The sequence below is a fragment of the Cibotium barometz genome, chromosome 52 (assembly GCF_041138505.1).
Source record: "Cibotium barometz isolate CiBa-2024 chromosome 52, ASM4113850v1, whole genome shotgun sequence".
In the NCBI taxonomy this organism is placed as follows: Eukaryota; Viridiplantae; Streptophyta; class Polypodiopsida; order Cyatheales; family Cibotiaceae; genus Cibotium; species Cibotium barometz.
The window spans coordinates 9932717-9953392 of record NC_141097.1 but is presented as its reverse complement, the minus strand read 5'-3'; the positions used below and the strand labels follow the sequence as shown (position 1 = coordinate 9953392).

The 20676-nt window shown below is 42.9% G+C and overlaps 1 protein-coding gene across 2 annotated transcripts in view; it reads left to right on the top strand.

The window, feature by feature from the left end:
- Positions 1-16581: 16581 nt before the first annotated feature.
- Positions 16582-20676, top strand: part of LOC147608776 (uncharacterized) — a 4638-nt gene continuing 543 nt past the window's right edge. The window contains exons 1-3 of one of the 2 annotated variants that reach the window (XM_086788422.1): positions 16582-17524; positions 18312-18485; positions 18719-20676. The exon at positions 18719-20676 is cut by the window's right edge and continues 543 nt beyond it. In XM_086788422.1, coding sequence (XP_086644548.1) covers positions 17030-17524; positions 18312-18485; positions 18719-20554 — 2505 coding nt within the window. In that variant the 5' untranslated portion in view covers positions 16582-17029 and the 3' untranslated portion in view covers positions 20555-20676. Of the gene's footprint in view, positions 17525-17711; positions 18126-18311; positions 18486-18718 lie in introns of those variants that run through there. The other variant, XM_086788423.1, reaches the window with a different exon arrangement.

Below are 20676 nucleotides of genomic sequence, written 5' to 3'. Positions count from 1 at the left end.
CGATTGGGCAACCAGACAAGTCACAACGCAAGAACCAACACTAGGTCTGACCGCTCAAAATCCCGCACCTAAGTCATCCACTCAAATATTAGATAATGAAAAATCACAAAGTCCAGTGGCAAAACCATCTTCGATTGTTGGCCACCCCTCTAACGCTTCAACGCCAAGAGTGGAAACAGGCAAGGCGGTCCATAAAGCTTCGCTTACTATGCCAAAGAGTACATACAAATGGGTCCCCAAAGCTTCGTTAACAGCTACTTTCCCTGCTCAATCTCGTTCAGCCACCAAGAAGCCTCGTAAAAGGAAAGCAGTTGCCCACCCGAGAAAGGGCAATGTAACATCGCGATGGATCCCTAAAAAATTATTAGTAGCCCAAGGGTACTATGAGGGAAATGACCAGATTTGGGTCCCTAAACATAAGCTGAATCCCTCTACATCACCTATAAAACCTTGCAAACCAATTGTTGCCACCCCAACGATAATTCAAGATCGTGGTAAGGGAAAGGTAACAGAGTGCTCCACACCACTTCTTCCAGAGTTAGTTTGGATTCCCAAACGATATCGATCATTACCACCTAGCTCAGGAAGGGGGGAGCCACATGAAGCTTCTAGCTCCTCATGCCAGGCACACGCTGATATAGAAGTTTCTACATGCTCTACACCTACTCTTGTCAACACCCAACAAAAAACTGATGAGTCTACGTCTCCCCTTGTAATAGTATCGTCGGAAACCATTTCCTCCATTCGTCAATGGGAGCGTACACTACCATCTCTACAATTGGATGTGGCCACAAGGGTCATAAAAAGCTATCTGCCCACATCACAACCTATGACCCGCTGGACAAATTGGTTCCAAGAGGCTGCAACATCATTGCAAATAATATGATCTACCCAAGGAAAGGGGGAGCATGTACTCATGCTCGACATTCTAATGCTTCCTCCTTAACCTTCTCCCCTGACCATGTAATTGCCAAATTCAAGGGGATGTATATATATAGCTTCATACATTTTTAAAAAATAAAAAAAAAACAAAAACAAAGAAAAGAAAAACAAAAAATAGTAAAAAGAGCAAGAGCACAAAAAGAGGATAAATATCTGTATACAATCAAGAACTAGATTGACCTGTCTCACAAACCTACTGATGCTATATCTGTGTTTGCAGATATGGCAGATGCACGATCATCATACACTTCATCCACTCCCGCCTTTGATGAGAGGTATCATCTGTACCTTTCTCAGATATTTCACATGTGCTATCCTGTTATTGAAACTGAATGGGATCATATAGATGTACTGGCCAGAGAGGAAAATGTTGAAGAATTAGAATGGCTAATTCGCCTATTGACCATGACTGACCCCTACTCCGTAGAGGAAATATCCCCGATAGCCCAATGCTTTCCTTTTCCACAAGATGACTATCCTCGCATGGTTATATTCTTGATGAGTTTATGTGGATGGGAAAATGAAAAGGAAATATCTGACAATGATGAATGGACGGATGAAACTCATGGCACTACTGAGGTTGACTTTATTTGTTTGGATGATGCGGATAGAGGCTTAGCCTTAGGACTAGAGCCAGGACTCTACAACATCCTCTTACCGTATTCTCAGTAGTAGTGTGGTGATTGGTAGGTAGGTTAGTGTTTTCAAGTTTTTTCTAGTTTAGATTCCTTAAACGAGTCTTGAAATTTTCACACTGATGTGCCTCTCGAGGTATAGTGCTTGTTAGTTGATTGTACAGGTTAAAAAGTTTGAGGTGGGTTCGCTTCCATATCTTGAGACTGCCGCAACGATCATCAAAATATATCTACATCACATTGCAAGCTGTCTCATCAAATCAAGGAGATCTCCAATTTCAGGTGTAATTCTTCCATACCCACTCTCTTTCGTTTTTTCTGTTCAATTAATTTCATAAACTATACGGCATGACCACATGGAAATTGTCATTGTACTACTTAGTTTTTGAAGTTGCTTGCATGCTAGTGTAAAACATTAATGAGCTTAACTTTATTGGAAATATTCCTAGGCAGCATGATGTCTTTAGTTAACCTTGGAATACGATTGTCTTAGGTCTAGGGTCAAACCATCTTAATGTTTGACACCTGGCCATGTGTGTGTTGACCTCTAGGACATAGCTTTTACCCCTTGTCGAAAGGATGTAAGAACACATTTTAGTTCAGGAGCAAAGATCAAAAGAAATAGATTTAAAAAAAAAAGCCTACAATAAATGGCAATACAAGGGTTAGTGTGCTTTAATGTTGGCCTATCGCCTTATTGATACTTGGTAGGCGAGGAGTATTCTACTCCAGACCGATGCCTTGGTTGGTAGGGGGTAGCCTTGCCTAAAGTGAGCTAATAGATTCCTGGATAATGCCTTGTGTTAAACATGGTACCAGGATCGATGTTAGTTTTGCCTTAGGAAGGTCGCCATTGTGTGTAAAAATTGTCACGTGCATTAAAAAAAAAAAAAAAAAGAGGCAAAAGGCTCCTGTAATTGTGATGTTTCTTGTGTCCCTAGACGTGTGGTATTAACTTATTCTTAGAGTAGACACAGTGTGGTCATCTGTTTATTTATTAAGCTTGGTTATTTTCCTTGACTTAGGCCAGTTATAAACCTTGATTAACCTGTGACACCTTGCTAACTCTTGAATTCCTTTCAATAATTTTAAACTCCTATTAATTTGCTACACTAGCTCACTCATGTGACTTTTAAACTAAGTTCTCATAGCAACATCCATTGTGGTCTCACATGCTTGAATTTATACACTTTATATCTTTTGAATTCTAGCATACCTTCACTCTACTTCCCTGTTTTGCAGACGGTCTACCACAACAACCCTCTTGAGCTTACCATACCATAGCTTCCGAGGACGGAATCTACATCAGGAAGGGGGGCATGTTAACCCATGGCGGACATGGCGACGTACTATATTTTATGTCATTAATTTAAATATTCTGAGTCATGGGCCGGGCTTGTCGGCACCATATGTTAAGGATGAAGGGATTGGGTGATCGCCGATGAGAGGCGCACCTTGGATATCAGTAGGATAAGGGTTAGGGTCGGCCGGCCATGTATGGGCGCCCAAGTGTGAACGGCCAAGTCACCTATATGAGTCAAATGTAACCCTAAAATCCTCATTCTCATGTGTTGTGAATAGAAGAGTGCTCTTGCCTTATCTCCTTGTTTTCCTTCTCCTGCGTGTGTGAGAGAGAGAGAGAGTGAGAGAGCGATCGAGCGCACTGTGTAGCGGCACGGCAAGGCGGCGGAGAGGCGGTAGAGCGGCGACGGCGGCTCCTCCTTCACGGCTGCGACGCGGGAATCCTTCAAGGCAGCAGTTAAGCGGTGAGTGACACACCCTTTGGCATTCTGTTTGAGCTTCCTTCCCTGGTTGTATGCTTGTAGTCATTCGTGGCTCGCATACGGTGTCTGGCAAGTCCCCAGCTACGACCTGTGCGGCAAAAGCGCACAATTTAACGATTGTTTTACGGATGACTATCCTCCCCATCTACCCCCTTCTCGTGGTGACTTAGACCATAAGGTAGAACTTCTTCCATGCATTCAATCACCTCACAAAGCACCATATAGACACGGCCCTTTGCACTAGCAAGAAGTGCAAGGTCAAGCAGTTGAATTGCTTGACAAATGTCTCATTCGCCCTAGTAGCTTCCCATTTGGTGCGCCTATCTTACTTGTGCAGAAAAATAATAAAACCCTTTAGGATGTGTATAGACTATAGAGCACTAAATAAAGTGAATATTAAGAACTGCTACCTAATCCCTAGAATTGATGACCTATTAGATAAATTGAAATGTGCAAGTGTATTTAGTAAAATTGACTTAAAGTTTGGGTATCATCAAATCCATATAGATCCTATTGATATCTTCAAGACTGCTTTCCATACACAATCAGGACATTATGAGTTCATTGTCATGCCCTTTAGTCTCACTAATGCTCCTGCCACATTTGCACACATGTGATGAATTTTTTATTATTATATATTATCAAAACTTTGTGATTGTTTTCTTTGATGATATTCTCATTTACAGTCACTCTGAAGAAGAACACAAGGATCACTTATGTATTGTCTTTGATTTACGAGAAAATCAATTATATGCTAACCTCGACAAATGTTCTTTCTTTCAAATTGAGATGGAATATCTAGGCCATATTGTATAGGCCGATGGTATTCGAGTAGACCCTAAGGAAGTCCAGACCATTCGAGACTGGCCTACTCCTAAAAATGCCCATGAAGTTAAATCTTTTCTAGGTCTAGCAAGTTTTTACCGTAAGTTTGTAAAGAATTTCTTGCTCATTGCTCTCCCATTGACTATCTTGCTCATTGCTCTCCCATTGACTATCTTGCTTTGCAAGAAGATAGTTTTTCGATGGGGTGACAGTCAGCGGAAGTCCTTCGAAACTTTGAAGTACTTATTGACCCATGCACTTATCCTACAACTCCCAGACTTTGATCGTCTTTTCTTTTTAATTGTCACAGCAGATACTAGTGGATTTGGCGTAGGCGTAGTCATCCTGCAAGATGACCATCCCATTGTAAGGTTCCCCCCTTCCACAAATAGGGGAAACACTTAAGATAGTCCGCTAAGTCTTATCTTAGAGAAAATTTCCTACTCATCGACACCTTGACCATACAGAGATTCAAGGATACGATTCATAGGTAAGACCTAGTTCTATCCCGCAGGGGGAGCGTGGTCTTCTAAAATCAAATCACCCATAGGGTAATTGATCACATAAATTAGGCAACTACAAGACTTGATTTCTAGAGGCAACGCTTTTTTCCTCATCCATGCAAGGCACAGCCGCTGGCCTAGTCTTCTAGAATAGAGTTGCCCGAGAACCTATTTATCTAACGTAGGGCTTTCACTTAATATGTTGGAAAGCTACCCGACTAATCGGGTCCACCCGTCCGTAGGATGGTGCCGTCGGGGCATTCCATCCTCCCACTTTCCACCCTACTCACGCGTCAATTTGTTTTCTAATTAATCCTACCACACTGTTTGACATAAACAAACATGTTCCTTAATTAAGACCCTTTTCACAAGGTTTGTTAAAACAGCCTTTTCTACAATATAATCATACCAAAGACAAGATTTATAAAAACAAAGTTAAACATGAATCAATTTCATACAAGCCAAAGTGGCTCTCTTATTCTTTTCCTTTATACCGCCGATGATCTAGAATTCGGCCTTTCAGCCTCCACATGCTGGGCAAAACCCTACGGGACCATACACCTCATCGTCGGCCCCGCTGGCGAGGACTCAAGCCGGCCTGTCGCCCTCTCAGGCTCCATCGCTCGATCCTCCCTCCCCTCAGAGGGATGTCTGCGCACTAGGGTGGGCTAATTCACCGCACTAGCCTGGGCCCTCAGAACTAGGCAGCATCATAATCACTCGCCTCAATCGGCAAACCTCATTATCCCAATGGTATGAGGGATACCATGGGCCAACTCCGGGCCTTACTAACGTCTCTGCCGTTCGGCTATACAAGCACAAGAACGGGGCAGCGTCAAGGCAGGGAGAAGTTATACCTGTACCTTAATTTAACCAAGATAACAATCCATTTACTCACTAAACCATAGGACTAGAATCCATGTTACCTTCTTAAGAAAACAATCCTTTTCTCACACAGATTTTAGCATTTCAACTTGAGATTGCGATAAGATATTCTTTATTAAGGCATATGCTGCTGTTTAAAAGAATACAAACTTTAAATGGTAAATCAATCAAATAGATCACTGTAACAATCAATAGAGAAGCCGGGGCCATACCTCAACCCCTAAGAATGATATATAATTGAAAAACAAAATATGAATATACCTTATAGAAATTTATCGTTTACCGTTGTCTTTGCTCGTATTAACAAGAGCTTTAGAACTTGACATATGAGAATAGAGTCTTCTAATACCTTGTCCTTTGATTGAAATCATCCAATAATCTCCAAGCTTTATCTCCTCTTACTCATACTGTGATTCTTCTCTCTTTCTAAGATCTATGGCAAAATAGCCTTCTCCTACAGGGCTACGGCATACTATTCTTTCTCTAAAAGAAAAGCTATGGAGTTTTGGTCTCTTCCTCCGAAAGGCTATAGCAATCTAAGCTTCTTTTCTGAGATATTAGATAAGAATGAAGGGATATATGCATCTCAAACTCTAGGATTACCTTGAGGCTACTTGCTGTCTTCTCACAGTTTTCTCTATGTAAAGACCCTGATAGAAACAGCAAACTGTTTCGGCCATAACTCTCTGATAAAAACTCAGAATAAGGTCATGTAGCCAGTCAAAAGAACGGGAAGGCATCTGGTCTACAAGGCTACGCGGGCAAAATAGGCAAAAACGTGTGTATATAGTCACAAACGCGCCATCTTTGGAAACACGTTGTTTTTCCACATTTTTAGTATGCATGGACTCTAAATGTGTAAAAGTACTCTAAATATGACCTCTTATCACCTAAAATCGAAATTCTATTTTTGGGGATACTTATCTCTTAATAGAACTATTCTTATGTTCTTATTTCTTTTAGGATTTTTGGAGCTAATATTTTTATTCTACACTTTTCTAATGTTTCTAGCCTTATTGTCTCACTCTTTCTAATTACACTCTCTTTTCTTATTGAAATCTATATTAAAAGAGACACATACATACGTGGCTTGGGAGGGACCTTACACCCATAGCTTATGAGAGCCGCAAGCTCAAACCCAATGAAGCCAAGTATAGTACCTATGACAAGAAACTTTTGGCTATTTTCCATGTCCTCAAAATATGGAAGCATTATCTCATGGGATCCGAGGTACTAATAAGATGGATCAACAAGCTATCAAGCACTTGTTGTTGACCCAATCCTTAATATCGGATCAGATTGCCACATCCAATGGGATTCTTTTATCCAAAATTTTCACCCTATGATCCAATATCAACCAGGCCGCGTTAATGTAGTTGTAGATGCTCTCAGTGTCACATACCTCTTGATGATAACCAAAGTTCTATTTGTAATTCTAATTTATTTGATGAGCTTAAACATGCTTATTTGAATAATGTGTCTACTATTCATGTGCAATCTTTTGATGCTATAATTGACTCATATGCTGATGATCCTAATTTTTCACCTGCATGGAATGCCATACATGCTAACAATTCTTTACAACTAAATGATTACTCTTATGCAAATGGATTTTTATTCTTTCAAAAGAGACTTTGCATCACTGCACCATTTAGAGAACTAGCCATAACTAAGATGCATGCTCCTGTATATATGGGACATAGAGGAATTTAATCCACATTAGCTACATGTAAAGAATATTTCTTTTGGCCTGACATGAAACATGACATTGCAAAATTTGTGTTTGAATGTATTGTTTGTCAAATAATTAAACGCCATCATGGTAAATATTTTGGTCTTTTAATTCCCCTACCTATTCCCAAAGGTCCGTGGGAAGAGATTTCAATGGACTTTATTACTAGTTTGCTGACTACATCCTCTCATAAATGACATGATATGGACCATAGTTGATAGATTTAGCAAGTAAGCATACTTTGTACCTTGCAAAGAAGACCCTGTCTGCCCCTCAAGCTGCTAAGCTGTTCATTAAGACTATCTTTCCTCACCATGGCTTTCCCAAAGTCATTCTTTCTAACCGAGATGGCTGCTTTTGCAATCATTTTTAGGTTGATCTATTCAAGAACTTAGGTTCTAAAATGGACTTTACATCTACTTTCCATCCAGAAGGCAATGGCCAGGCTGAAGCTACCAACAACACTATTATGGATCTTCTTAGATCCTATACTATTGACCAACCTTCTAATTGGGATCAACATTTGCCTCTACTTCAATTTACTTACAACAATACCTCCCATTCGGCTGGTCGAGCTCCCTTTGAAATTGTTTATAGCAAGAAACTTCCCATTCCTGTCTCTACCATAACTAGTGATGTTCCAGCTGTGCTGACACTTTAGCTCATGACCATGCTACTATTCTAGCTGAAGTCACTGAATCTATTGAGCACAATTGAAATAAACCACTCAAGCCAACAAGAAAAGACAACCAATGAAATTCAAAGAAAATGATCTAGTTTGGTTACGCATAGAGAAAAGTGGCTTAAAAAGAATATTGCCAAGCATCCTAAGATCAAGTTCGCTCCTAGGTTTTATGAACTGTTCACGATTATCCAACAAATCAATGAAAATGCATTCTGTTTGGGCCACTCATCACTGGAAGATACATAACTCATTCCACATTAGTTTATTGAGGCTCTTTAAAGGCCCCACTCCTGTTAACCCTGCTATTGATGACCCTCCTCTCCTCGAGGATGACTATGAACTTCTAGTACCTGAAAGTATTATTGACCACCATAACCAAACAACCACCCGTACTCGCACTGTGTATCATCATTACTTGGTGAAGTATAAGAATCATTCTATTGAGGAATCACAATGGATTCCTGAAACATCGCTTACCTTGCACTACCAACACTTAATTCTGGCATGCCACTCACATTCACATTGATTCTTTTATGGACACCAATTCGCCGATTGAGGCAGTGTCATAGTTCTTTCATATGTTTTGGCACCGATTCACCAACTGAGGAAGCACATTCATTTAGTGCCGATTCATCAAGACTGAGGCAGCACATTCATTTAGTGCCGATTCGCCGATTGAGGCAGCATGTTAGTTTAGTGCCGATTCGTCGACTCAGGTAGCACGTTGATTTAGTGCCGATTCACCGACTGAGGCAGCACGTTGATTTAGTGCCGATTCGTCGATTGAGGCAACACTATAGCATGAGGTTGGCCACCCTTGCTTTTGCTTATTTCACACAAATGAGGACAGTTACTTTTTCAACCCCGCGGTATTTTATGGAAATGAGAATTGTGGAATTAATTGATATTTTATGTGATATTTATGGTATGCTCATTTGCCACATGGTCGTGATTGGTTACACGCGAGAGCGTGGAGCAGTGGTGGTGACATCGTGTTGGGTGGATAAGCAAGATTTAATGTGTCTTGTGTTTTTGGTGAGCAGATCAGTGCACAGAGTAGCGTGGGTGCGATGGATTTTGGCCGGTGTGCGGCCATTGGATTTTGATGTGCGTCGATGGTTGCCCGCCGCTTATAGTTTCATTTAATTAAATTGCTACAATTTGAATGTAAATAGCCAAGCTTGGGGACCAAGTTACTTTTTGATATTAATGGCCCAAAGTGGAATGCATCAAGCTATTTTTGAGCACTTGCTTTTTGCTAATAATTAAATACATGCATGAGGAAGCGTGCTCACTCATGCATGGGGGGGGGGAGATTGAACCCACTCTTGGTTGTTACCATATTATAGTAGTGATGTGTGTGAACACACTTAGGACCGCCGGGGCACTTTTTCCCTCACTAGGAGGTTTTTTCCCCCGTGCATTGTATATATGCCCATTATCTTCTAGGGCTTGTTATCTTTCATTTTTGGCACTCATAATACACTACTGTGTTGTGCTCAAGCTTCCTCATCTTCTTGAAGTTGTGTGTGCATTCCTGCAACCCTAATTCCAACAATTGGTATCAGAGCAGGCTTCCTCCTCCCGGGCAGCATCACCGGCACCTGCCGCTTCATCTCCTCCGATTGCGACGAGGTTTCACGAGCGTCTGCAGGTTAGTATATGCCGTGGGATAGCCCGTAGGGCTTGGTCGTTTCAGAATTTTGATCTGAAGTCATTTCGCCCTTCGTTTTTGCATTCCAAGTACTGCGCAGGCAAAATCGTCCTACTGTGCAGATTTTCTGTCAAGATTAAAATCTGCAGGACAGGTGCCCATTCGTCTGTTTTGGGCTGTGCTACATAGCACAGGTCGATTTTATACAGGTTTACCTCTTACAGACAACATTTACATCTAGTAGTACAGTCATTGGCCATGGCTGACAACAATGATGTATTCCGCATGTTGGCTGCTGAGGATAAGTTGGATGGCACCAACTATCCATTGTGGGCATATATGATGCGACATGTATTGGTAGCAAAGGGGTTATGGAACATTGTGCAGGGTATTGATGCACGTCCTATTGTGGCTAGGAATGCTGCAAACACATCAGAAACAGGTACTGTTGATGATGGTGCAGGCACAAGTGCTGTAGCAGCTGTTCGAGAACCACCACTTTCAGCAGAGCAGATTCGTTGGGATGGTAGAGATGCGCAGGCTCATGCCTTGATTGCGCTGTCTGTCAAACGTACCATTATCCCACATATTCGCTCCTGCAGGACTTCTAAGGATGCTTGGGATGTACTTGCCACATTGTATCAGGCAAGAAATGAGGCTCGTGTTGCTTATCTCCGAAAACAGTTGGAGAGTGAGCATATGAACGAAGGTGATTCTATGGATAGCTTTTTGACAAAGATCAAGGATTTCAAAGAGCAGCTCATTTCTGCAGATGAAATCCTGTCAGACAGTTCACTTGTGCAGACTGTTTTGAATGGTCTACCAGATTCTTATCAGGGTTTTGCTTCCACTCTTCGCTTGATGATGAAAGGCAATCCCAATGCCTTATCATTTGAGGAGTTAGTTTCTGTTTTGCTGCAAGAAGACCAGTCAAGGCAAAACAGGAATATTATGCGTGTCGCAGATCAAGCTTTCGTTGCTAGTCAGAGAAGCGGGAAAGGTAAAGCTGGCTTTTCTTCTAGTAAGCAGAAATCTGCAAATGCTGCGCAACCAAAGAAGGAAGACAAAGATGAGAAGAAGGGTGACAAACAGAAGACATTTTGCAGGTACTGTAAGGGAAATGATCATGTCATCAAAGCGTGTCCTAAGCTGGCTGCGAAAGAGGCTAAGAAGAAAGAGGCTGGTATGGCTGTTGCAGATGCCTCTCCTTCTAACAATGAATCTGCTAATGTTGTGCTAGATACAGAATGGGCATTCAATGCGCAGTGCAGTTATGACCCATCTTTGCATGACACATGTATGTCTGCAGTAGATTCAGATGTATGGTACTTTGACAGTGGTGCCACTAAGCATATCACCTCGCAGCGCAGTTTATTCACTTTCCTTGAGTCTGCTCCCACAGGGAATACTGTCACTTGTGCCAATAACTCCTCTTATCCCGTTAAAGGAGTTGGACAGATTGTGCTGAATGTTGCAAATGGCAACACCTTTACACTTTTTGATGCATTGTATGTGCCAGGGATCAAAAAGAATCTGCTGTCAGTCTCCGCATTTGCCAAAACAGGTTTGGTTGTAAAATTTGTGGATGACAGATGTACTGTTCATGATCTCTCTTGTGGTGACATCATTGTAGCATCTGGTTCACTATGTCGAGGGCTGTATAAGCTCAATATGGATGGCAAATGTGTAGAGGATTCAGCATGTGCTATTATGGATACGCAGGCTATTTCAAATGCAAAACTGTGGCATGCACGTTTTGGTCATCTGAATTTTGCAAGTTTGCTGCGCCTGCAGAAATCTGAAATGGTGTCTTCTTTGCCTAAGCTTGAGGCACCTGTCAAGCATGTTTGTGAGGGCTGCATATTGGGTAAAATGCAGCGTGCTTCCTTTCCCAAAGATGGATCAGTGAGAGCTGAACGTAGATTGCAGCTTGTTCACAGTGATGTTTGTGGTCCCATGCAAACTCCATCATTTGGAAACTACCTTTACTTCGTGACTTTCATTGATGATTTTACCAGGCATGCATGGGTATATCCTTTAAAGGCAAAGTCCGAAGTGTTTTTGTGCTTCAAACAGTTTTTGGTTATGGCTGAAAATGTGTCAGAAAGTAAGATGGGCACCCTCCGTTCAGATCGAGGGGGGGAGTATATGTCTTCAGAATTTAATGCATTTCTGGCTGAGCGTGGGATAAAACACCAATGTACAGTGCCGTATACACCACAGCAAAATGGTGTGGCTGAGAGAAAAAACAGGTCTCTCATGGAAATGGCAAGATGTATGGTTAAGAGTCAAAGTCTACCACATGGTTTTTGGCTTGAGGCTGTCATGTGTGCCACTTATGTACTAAACAGGTGTCCCACCAAAGCATTACAGGTTGTCACTCCATATGAGGCTTGGCATAGCCGCAAGCCATCTGTTGGCCATTTACGTGTTTTTGGTTGCCTGGCATATGCATTAGTGCCTGTGCAACATCGCAGAAAATTGGATGACAAAGCTGTCAAATGTATTTTTGTTGGATATAGTGCTGAGAGCAAAGGCTATCGTTTGTATCATCCACAGACAAAGCGCATTTTGGTTAGCCGTGATGTTGTATTTGTGGAAGATGCAGTTCAGCCCTTGGTTTCATGTACTAAGGAGACAGATATCAGCTCACGTGATGTCTATGATACATTGTTGCCTCTTTTCAGTGGTGCACAGTCAAGTGCAATACCTCATGAGGCAGTTTTTCAGCCTATGCAGGTTTTAAATGATGGCACAGATCAGCCTATATCTGATGCAGATGTGCATGATGCACTTGAGGATGAGAGACAAGAGATTGAGGGCTCTAGGAACATGCCTAGATGGCTGGTGCAGACTTTGCGTGACAGCAAGTTGGATGCCCCTTTGTCTAGTCGCACTCGTTCTGGCTCTCATGGTGCCTCTTATGCGTCAGATTGTTATGCATTGGCTGTTTCTAGTATGTGCGATGAAAGTGAGCCTGTTTCATTTGATGAGGCACAAAGTTCAGAAAATTGGATGGCTGCTATGCAAGCAGAATACGATGCTATTATGAAGAATAGTACATGGTCTTTATGTGACTTGCCCCCTGGCAAGAAGGCGATTGGCACTAAGTGGGTATACAAATTGAAGCGTAAGCCTGATGGCACAGTGGATCGCCATAAGGCTAGGCTTGTTGCAAAAGGTTATGCTCAAGAGAAGGGCATTGATTTTGATGAGACTTTTGCTCCCACATGTCGTATGACCACTGTTCGTAGCATCTGTGCATTAGCAGCTCATAATGGTTGGAATGTACATCAGCTGGACATAAAGACTGCGTTCTTAAATGGAGATTTGCATGAGGAGGTGTATGTATCGCAGCCTCGTGGTTTTGTTCAAAGAGGGCAGGAAAACAAAGTGTGCAGGTTAAAAAAGGCTTTATATGGTTTAAAGCAAGCTCCACGAGCTTGGTATGAAAAAATACATGCATATTTGACTGCACATGGGTTTCAGAATAGTCCAACAGAAAGCACTTTGTATGTTAAACGTGTGGATGGTGTACATCTAATCATTGCTCTCTATGTCGATGACATGCTGCTTACAGGACCAAATGAGAGTCATATTGCTGATTTTAAGGCTGATTTGAATGCCTCTTTTGAGATGTCAGATTTGGGGCATTTGCATCATTATTTGGGGATACAATTTAAGCAGTGTGATGGAGGTATTGCTTTGTGTCAGACAAAGTATATTGAAACATTGTTGCGGAGATTTGGCCTTGAAGACTGCAAGCCTATTGCTACTCCAATGGAGACAGGTTTGAAGTTGAGTCTTCATGATGCTGGAGATCACTTTGATGTCACACTCTATCAGACAGCTGTTGGTTGCCTCATTTATGTATGCATTACGAGGCCAGACATTCAGTTTGCAGTCTCACAGGTGAGCAGATTTATGCATAGCCCAGGCATTAAGCATTGGCAGGCAGTGAAGCGTATCTTTCGCTATTTGAGTGGTACTCGGCATCTTGGGTTGTTTTATCCCAAGGGGGGATCATTGCCGCCAGATTTACATGTTTTTTCAGATTCTGACTGGGCTGGTTGTTATGACACACGCGTGTCCACGAGTGGTTTTTGCTTCATGCTTGGAAGCTCATGCATATCATGGTTGAGCAAGAAGCAGCCTACTGTGGCCACTTCTAGTTGTGAAGCTGAGTACAGGGCAGCTTTCACAGCTACGGTTGAGTGTGTGTGGCTCAGACGCCTTATGGCTGATTTGGGTGTTGGGCAGCCATCTGCCACCACCATCTTCACTGACAGTCAGAGCGCATTGGCAGTTGCGCGGAACCCAGTGTTCCATGCTCGTACGAAGCACATTGAGGTGCACTACCATTATGTCAGGGAGAGACTCTCTGCAGGAGAGATCAGTTTGGCTTATGTGCCAACACAGGATAACCTTGCAGACCTTTTCACAAAGGCTCTGCCTCGTGAGAAGTTCGAAGCTTTTCGCAAAGCTTTGGGCTTACTCCCTTTTGTGGATTCGTCCACATAGCTAGACACTTCCCTATACATGAGTGCTAGCTCTTGTTCACCGCATCACTCCAGGGGGGATTTGTTACCATATTATAGTAGTGATGTGTGTGAACACACTTAGGACCGCCGGGGCACTTTTTCCCTCACTAGGAGGTTTTTTCCCCCGTGCATTGTATATACGCCCATTATCTTCTAGGGCTTGTTATCTTTCATTTTTGGCACTCATAATACACTACTGTGTTGTGCTCAAGCTTCCTCATCTTCTTGAAGTTGTGTGTGCATTCCTGCAACCCTAATTCCAACATTGGTCGTGCATAGTTATGCTTTTTTTTAATGTCTTCTTGTCTATTTATCAAGCTTATGATATGGTTATGGGGTTTTATTATATTAGCACTTTGAGAGTTAGATCATCTTGCACCAATTGACAAACACAAAGATTGGACATACCAACACCAATGTTTCACTACCTATTGTTTCTATAATGCTTGGATTTTCTTATCAACCATAGAAGCACCTTATGTGTTTGGGGTGTGTTACTAGTTCAATAGATCTTCTACTTCACATTTAAATTCCTTATGAATTTTAGGAAAAATGCTTCTCATTAGGACTAAATAGTTATCTATATTATGCTAAAAGAATTGTTTCATGGTAATAGTATAGACAAAACAAAGAATTTCATAATGTATAGCATGACTAAGTGATTAGGAAATAGGTTGTACATATGAATTATCTTGTCCAATTACCAATGACAGCATCATGCGATCTACAAAAGCACTTATGGAAGTGCGAAGCATATAACTGCAGGCTATGAGGTCATAGTTTTGGACATGCAAGTTGCACAATTACCAATGAAAGCATGTGATCTACAAAAACACACATGGAAGTGTGAAGCATACAACTACAACGTTAGGGAAGTTTGAATATTTCATAGCCTTGCAAACAAGAAAAAAAAGCCTTGTATAAGGTCATTGTTGACATGTGCTTTTAAGGTTAAAATAAGTGAGAAATTCATGTAGGTGTGCCTTTAATTAATTCTTTCTAAGTTTATGTGTTTTACTTTGTAACAAAATAAAATATAAGAGTGAGAAACTTAAACTACTAACTTTCAAGAAAGAGAAGCTATACTACTTCAAGTTTCTCTTATGTTTCAACAAACTAATAATATTATTATAAGAGAGATGTTCTAATGAAAGATACATATTAACGCATGGATTTTTTTATAATGTTGTACTAATAGTTGGGCAAAGTGCAATCTCAATGCCATTGGCTGAGACAATGCTCACATGTTAGCTAGGGCCATCATCAACAATCAAAATCTTAACTGTGACCCCTTACCCTCTTGTGCCATGAATTGAAAAGGTGGCTTAACACCTTCCTAAACAATTTCTTTAAAAATTGATGTAAAGGCTTTTCAAGTCTTATCTTTTCAAGCTCCTCCATGACCAAATGTGCAAAGAACAAACCCATGGAAATGAAATTGTGACTTGTGAGCACCATAATGTGTAAGGGGAGTGCGGAAGGGTGGAGTGATGAGTCGATGTGCCACATAGTCACTCAAAATTCAATTAAAATAAATAACTTTTAGCTACATACCAGATTTAGAAATCATGTTCGTTTTCAATTCATGAAATCATGTTCATTGTTCAATTCATTGTGAATCTGAGGGCTGATTCTTAAATTTAAGGCGTACTTTCTTTTTTGGAGAGATGGATACTGAATGTTAGGGACAATTTCTACCCAAGGATCATTTTCAAGGTGGTTTCCCAAATTCTTTTAGGTTGGCTTTTTTAATGCAATAAACTACTAACCTACATTCAATTCTAGGTAGTAGGATGGTAGGGTGAGGGGGAGATTTTGAAAATCAGGAGTTGTGAGCTCTACATATGTGTTAAGCTCACAACCGCGTCCATGAACATGTAAACCTTGGTTTAAAGTTGTGAGCTAGTTTTGCCTACCAACACAACCAAGGTAGGTGTGGAAAAAAGTCCTTATTAGTAGTCAGTCGCCTTGCATGGGCTTTGCTTGGGTTGGGGTCAAGCTTGATTTTTGGCGGGCACCCTTGCCCTTCAAAAAGTGACAGGTTTGGTGAAACGTAGCAAGTTTTTTGTGTGATTTTTGACAGGCACTTCAAAAATTTTGTATATATTTTACGACCGTAAAGCTCAAAAACGGGTGTGACGCGCATCAAAAAGCGAAAAAGAGACTATGGTTGGGGTTCAAAGTTCAAGGATGAGTTCTTTCCTGGAGAACCAATAGGCTACAACCGACACAACAAGAGGCACCAATTTTAGGCTAACTTTTTAGGTACTTAAGATTTGAAGGGGTTGGATTTGGCATATAAATTTGAAGATGGATGATAATGCTGAAAAGTACAATATGTGGGGCCATGTGGTGGTGCAAGATATGAGGTTTCAATGACATGGACTCACGGGTTGCCATATGGAGGTGTAGTGGCTAGCAGGCTCCTCATCTTGCTACCACATGGCCTGGGGGAGACAGCTTACTGGTAAAGGCTAGATGTGCTCTCCTGCACTGTGGGGGTTTCTTGGGTCTTGGGACTGTTGAGCTACACAAAGGTTTTCCCGCTATGTATATGCAAGGGGATGATGTGTGTTTTCTCGTGTGTATTTGAAAAAAAATGGGAATTGACAGGATGGGAGCCAGGGGCCATGGCCATAGCAGACACACCCACCAACAAGGGGAGGGAGGGCCTCAGCTTTGGAGAGGGCTTGGGAGAACGTGCAGCCCATGTTGTTTCGGGACGTTCTGTGAATTTTGGCGGGAGGTTTTTTGAGCAGGGTCACCACACCGCGCCGCTCTGTACCCCTGCCTGCCATTTTTGATCTGTGCAGCGTCACAGCTTTGGTTGAATCTCTGCTATAATGCCCGAGAATGTGTGCTTTGGGCGTGGACTGCAGCAGCAGCGGCGCTTGCGGCTGAAAACCGGGTTAGTGGGGGCGACGAGGAGTGGCGCATGCGGTCCAGCCACCCCTCTGCCCAGCTGGAAGCTCTACGAGAATCCCTTCTACGAGGGTCTCGCTGCCGTCGTGGCCGCGGCCGCGGAGGCTGCGGCAGCGGCTGTGGAACCAGATGAAGAAGAAGACGACCGGGCAAAGCAAGAAGGCGCCAGAGAAAGCGTCGCTGAAGCTACTGTAGCCATGGACGGAGCCTTGGCTTCGGGCAGAGCCCCGGCCGCTCGGCCCCTTTTAGTGTCCACCCGCAAGTACGCCGCTTCTTTGTGGGAGGAGCTCCAAGAGGAACTGCCCGCCCCTCGCCCCTCCCCCCTGTGTGGCAGCCCCGTTAGCCACCTCCAGTCCCGCCCCTCCTCTCTTTCCAACTCCGACTCCCCCCACTCAGCCAACCAACAACCCTCCAAGGTAATGTCCCACTAATCCCTTCTCATTCGCTAATCCAGTCCCTAATCACCAGCCATTGCACGCCAAAGCTGTTCCAATCAACGCTTTTTCAAGATCTCGCCGCCTTAATCCTTGCCCATCAAAAGCCTAAACGCTTTAATTAATAGGCGATTACAAGATGTTTCAGATATTATCTTGCATATTTCGTTTATTATGCAGATGCTCTTAAACCTCTACAGTAATTAGTTCAACCCCGGCCTTAAGATGCTTCACATGCTCTTACCCCTTATTATTGATACTCCGCACAGTTAGCTTAACCCAACCCTAAAAAGATTACAAGATGCTTAAGATGCTCTTACCCCTCAATAATAGACTCTTTTCCACCCTCTAGCGTGCTGGCTAATCTCTTTACAATCTGTAGGACCACCTAGCCTAAGATGAGCTATTGTATATGCCCCAGAAACTGTCTCCTCTTCCAGCCCTCTTACAGCTCTGCACAATACCTCTAACACCAGCCTTAATTACTAGCCGGAGCGCTAACGAGCCATTGCAAGATGCTCCAAGATACCTTCGGTGGCCTAATGACATTGCTAATGGGCGATTACAGAATGGAGTTGATGGAGTCTGTGCTAATAGTCTATGCTGTGCATTATCGAGTTGATGATTTGAAGCCTTGTGAGGAGTCTAGATCGCACTTAGGTTTTGGTTAAGCTTGGGAAATAGCCTGGATATTTGATTCCAGTGTGTTCTGTGTATACGCTTCCATCTTTCATGACTTGATCTCTTCTGTATTGTGCTCTTTTTGCAGGCCTCAAAGGTGTCCACCAGGAGCCGACAAGCCACCAGACGCCCTCAACCTCCAGCCTCCATCAGCCCTCCTCTGAAGACGATCACGCTCATGCGCCCCAAATCAGGAGATGCACTGCGGCTTCGAAGTTCTGCTTCCAAATCAGCCAGCTCTAGTCAAGCCTCTCCTCTAGGGGTATGCTCTCCAACACCTCATCACAGTCTCAGGACTTGCATGCATATTCAAACTGCCCTTTTTCATATCTGCTAGTTCTTTAACTCAAAAATTGAACTTCAAAGCTTGTCCCTCACAAGATCCACAATATCATCCATCACACCCATCAAATGATCTACAAGATTGCTGGGCTTGTGTTTGAAACACCACTTTTGTTAAAATATAACAGTGACATTGGCCTCAATTATCTGCAGAGAGATGCAGTGGAGCAAGCTAATCTCACAGACAAGCACCACCTCGCTGAGACTGGGCTTATCACCTCTCCTCGCGACTACATTAAAGCATTGAATAGATCCCGAGCCCTTGAAGAGAACCAAATGGAAAGCTCCCCTATTATATCAGCCTTGAGTGAGGAGCTCAGACGGGCACTCACCAGAGTGAAAGAGCTTGAAGTTGCTCAGATCTCAGCACGCAAGGAGGTCGATGGTTTACTCAAAAGATTTGCAGATGAAAGAACAATGCTCAGAACCAGAGAGCAAGAGAAGATCCAGGCTGCTGTTTTGTCAATTGCTGAGGAGCTAGACAAGGAACGGAAGGCGAGAAGGAAGCTAGAGATGGAGAACAGGAAACTTTCCAGGAGTCTAGCAGAGGCCAGCAAGGTGACTGCAAAAGCTGAGAAAGAGCTAGACAAGGAGAGGAAAGCTCGGCAGCTAATGGAAGATGTGTGTGATGAGCTTGCAAGGGAGATAGGGGAAGACAAGGCAGAGGTTGAGGAGCTCAAGAGAGAGCATGCCAAAGCCAGAGATGAGATTGAAGAGGAGCACAGAACTCTGCAGATGACTGAGGCTTGGCGTGAGGAAAGGGTTCAAATGAAGCTTTCTGAGGCAAAGCTTGAGCTTGAAGAGAGATGCATGGTCTTGGACCAATTGAAAATGGAGCTTGATATGTACTTGAACTCCAGGAAAAATCAGAGAGTTGAGGCTTTCCTCGAGTGTCGAGGTGAGGCTTTGAGAGAGGCTGCAGAAAAACTGCAAGCAGAAACGTCTGGGTCAATGCTTTTGCTAAAAGATACGAGTTGCTATCGACCACATTCTCAAGATGATGCAGTTTCTTCTGATGATGTACATTCCCTTCGTCTGTCCCGGGATAACATTAGGGGTCAGTCTGAATGGGTCGTGCATTCTAATGCACATGCAAGGGATGACGCTCAATGGATTATGCATTCTACTCAACATGCCAAAGAAGATTCTGGCTGGGTTATTGCTTCTGACAGACATGCCAGGGAAGAATCTGACTGGGTAGAGTCTAATGCGAATGCCCATTTAAATGTGCTTGATAGACCATGGACTAATCGTAAGCCACCTTCAAGGAGGAGAAGAAACGAAGCAGCCATGAAATCCCATGGAAGCAGGCCAAAGGGGCTTAGTAGTTTGGGTGACAGGGATCTGGGAGAGGATAGGTTTAGAGATGAAGAAATTAGAGACGAAGCTGAGAGTGATGATGCTGGGAGTCGATTGGAGGATGCTGCTGAGGGCAGCTATAGTGATCAAGAAGAGGAGAGCAACTGGAGTGCAGATTGTGATGATGATAATGGGGAAGCAAGACGGGGCTCACAGAGTGCAAGTGAGGTGGAGGAAGAGAATAGGTCAAGATCCTCACCAGAGTCTAGCAGAAGGATGTATACGTTACCTGAGAGGATGAAAGAGGCTGGGCATGGTGTAGCAAGGTTTAAGCAAAACCATGATGCGGGTGCCACCCTCATGTCTGCAGCCAGAGAGCACCCCTTCTTTCCCCATATGAGGGGCAATGCAGAAGATGACAGTGAATTATCATCTGTTGCAGGGTCCTCCCCAGTTTACAAGCATCATTTAGCTAGTCCAGATTTCATGACTCAGAAGGGAAGCTGGCCCCTCATAGATTCAACCTACCATAGTGCATCTCAAGGAAGGAGAGCTCCCGTAAAGGGCTCTGTAGAGTGGTCAAAGCCACTCAGGAGCAACAGCCTACAGGCAAAGCTGCTCCTGGAAGACAGAATGAATGGACCAGATTTCCAGCTCAGGCACTCCAAGGGAGTGAGATCTAAAAGATAAAAAAGATGCAAGAAGTATTTCCAGTGCTTTGGGCTAAAATAATGATGCATTTGCTCTAGCTGAGGTAGCAATTCTGCAATTGCTGTTGGCTTCACAATGCAAGGAATCAATCCAAAGCATCA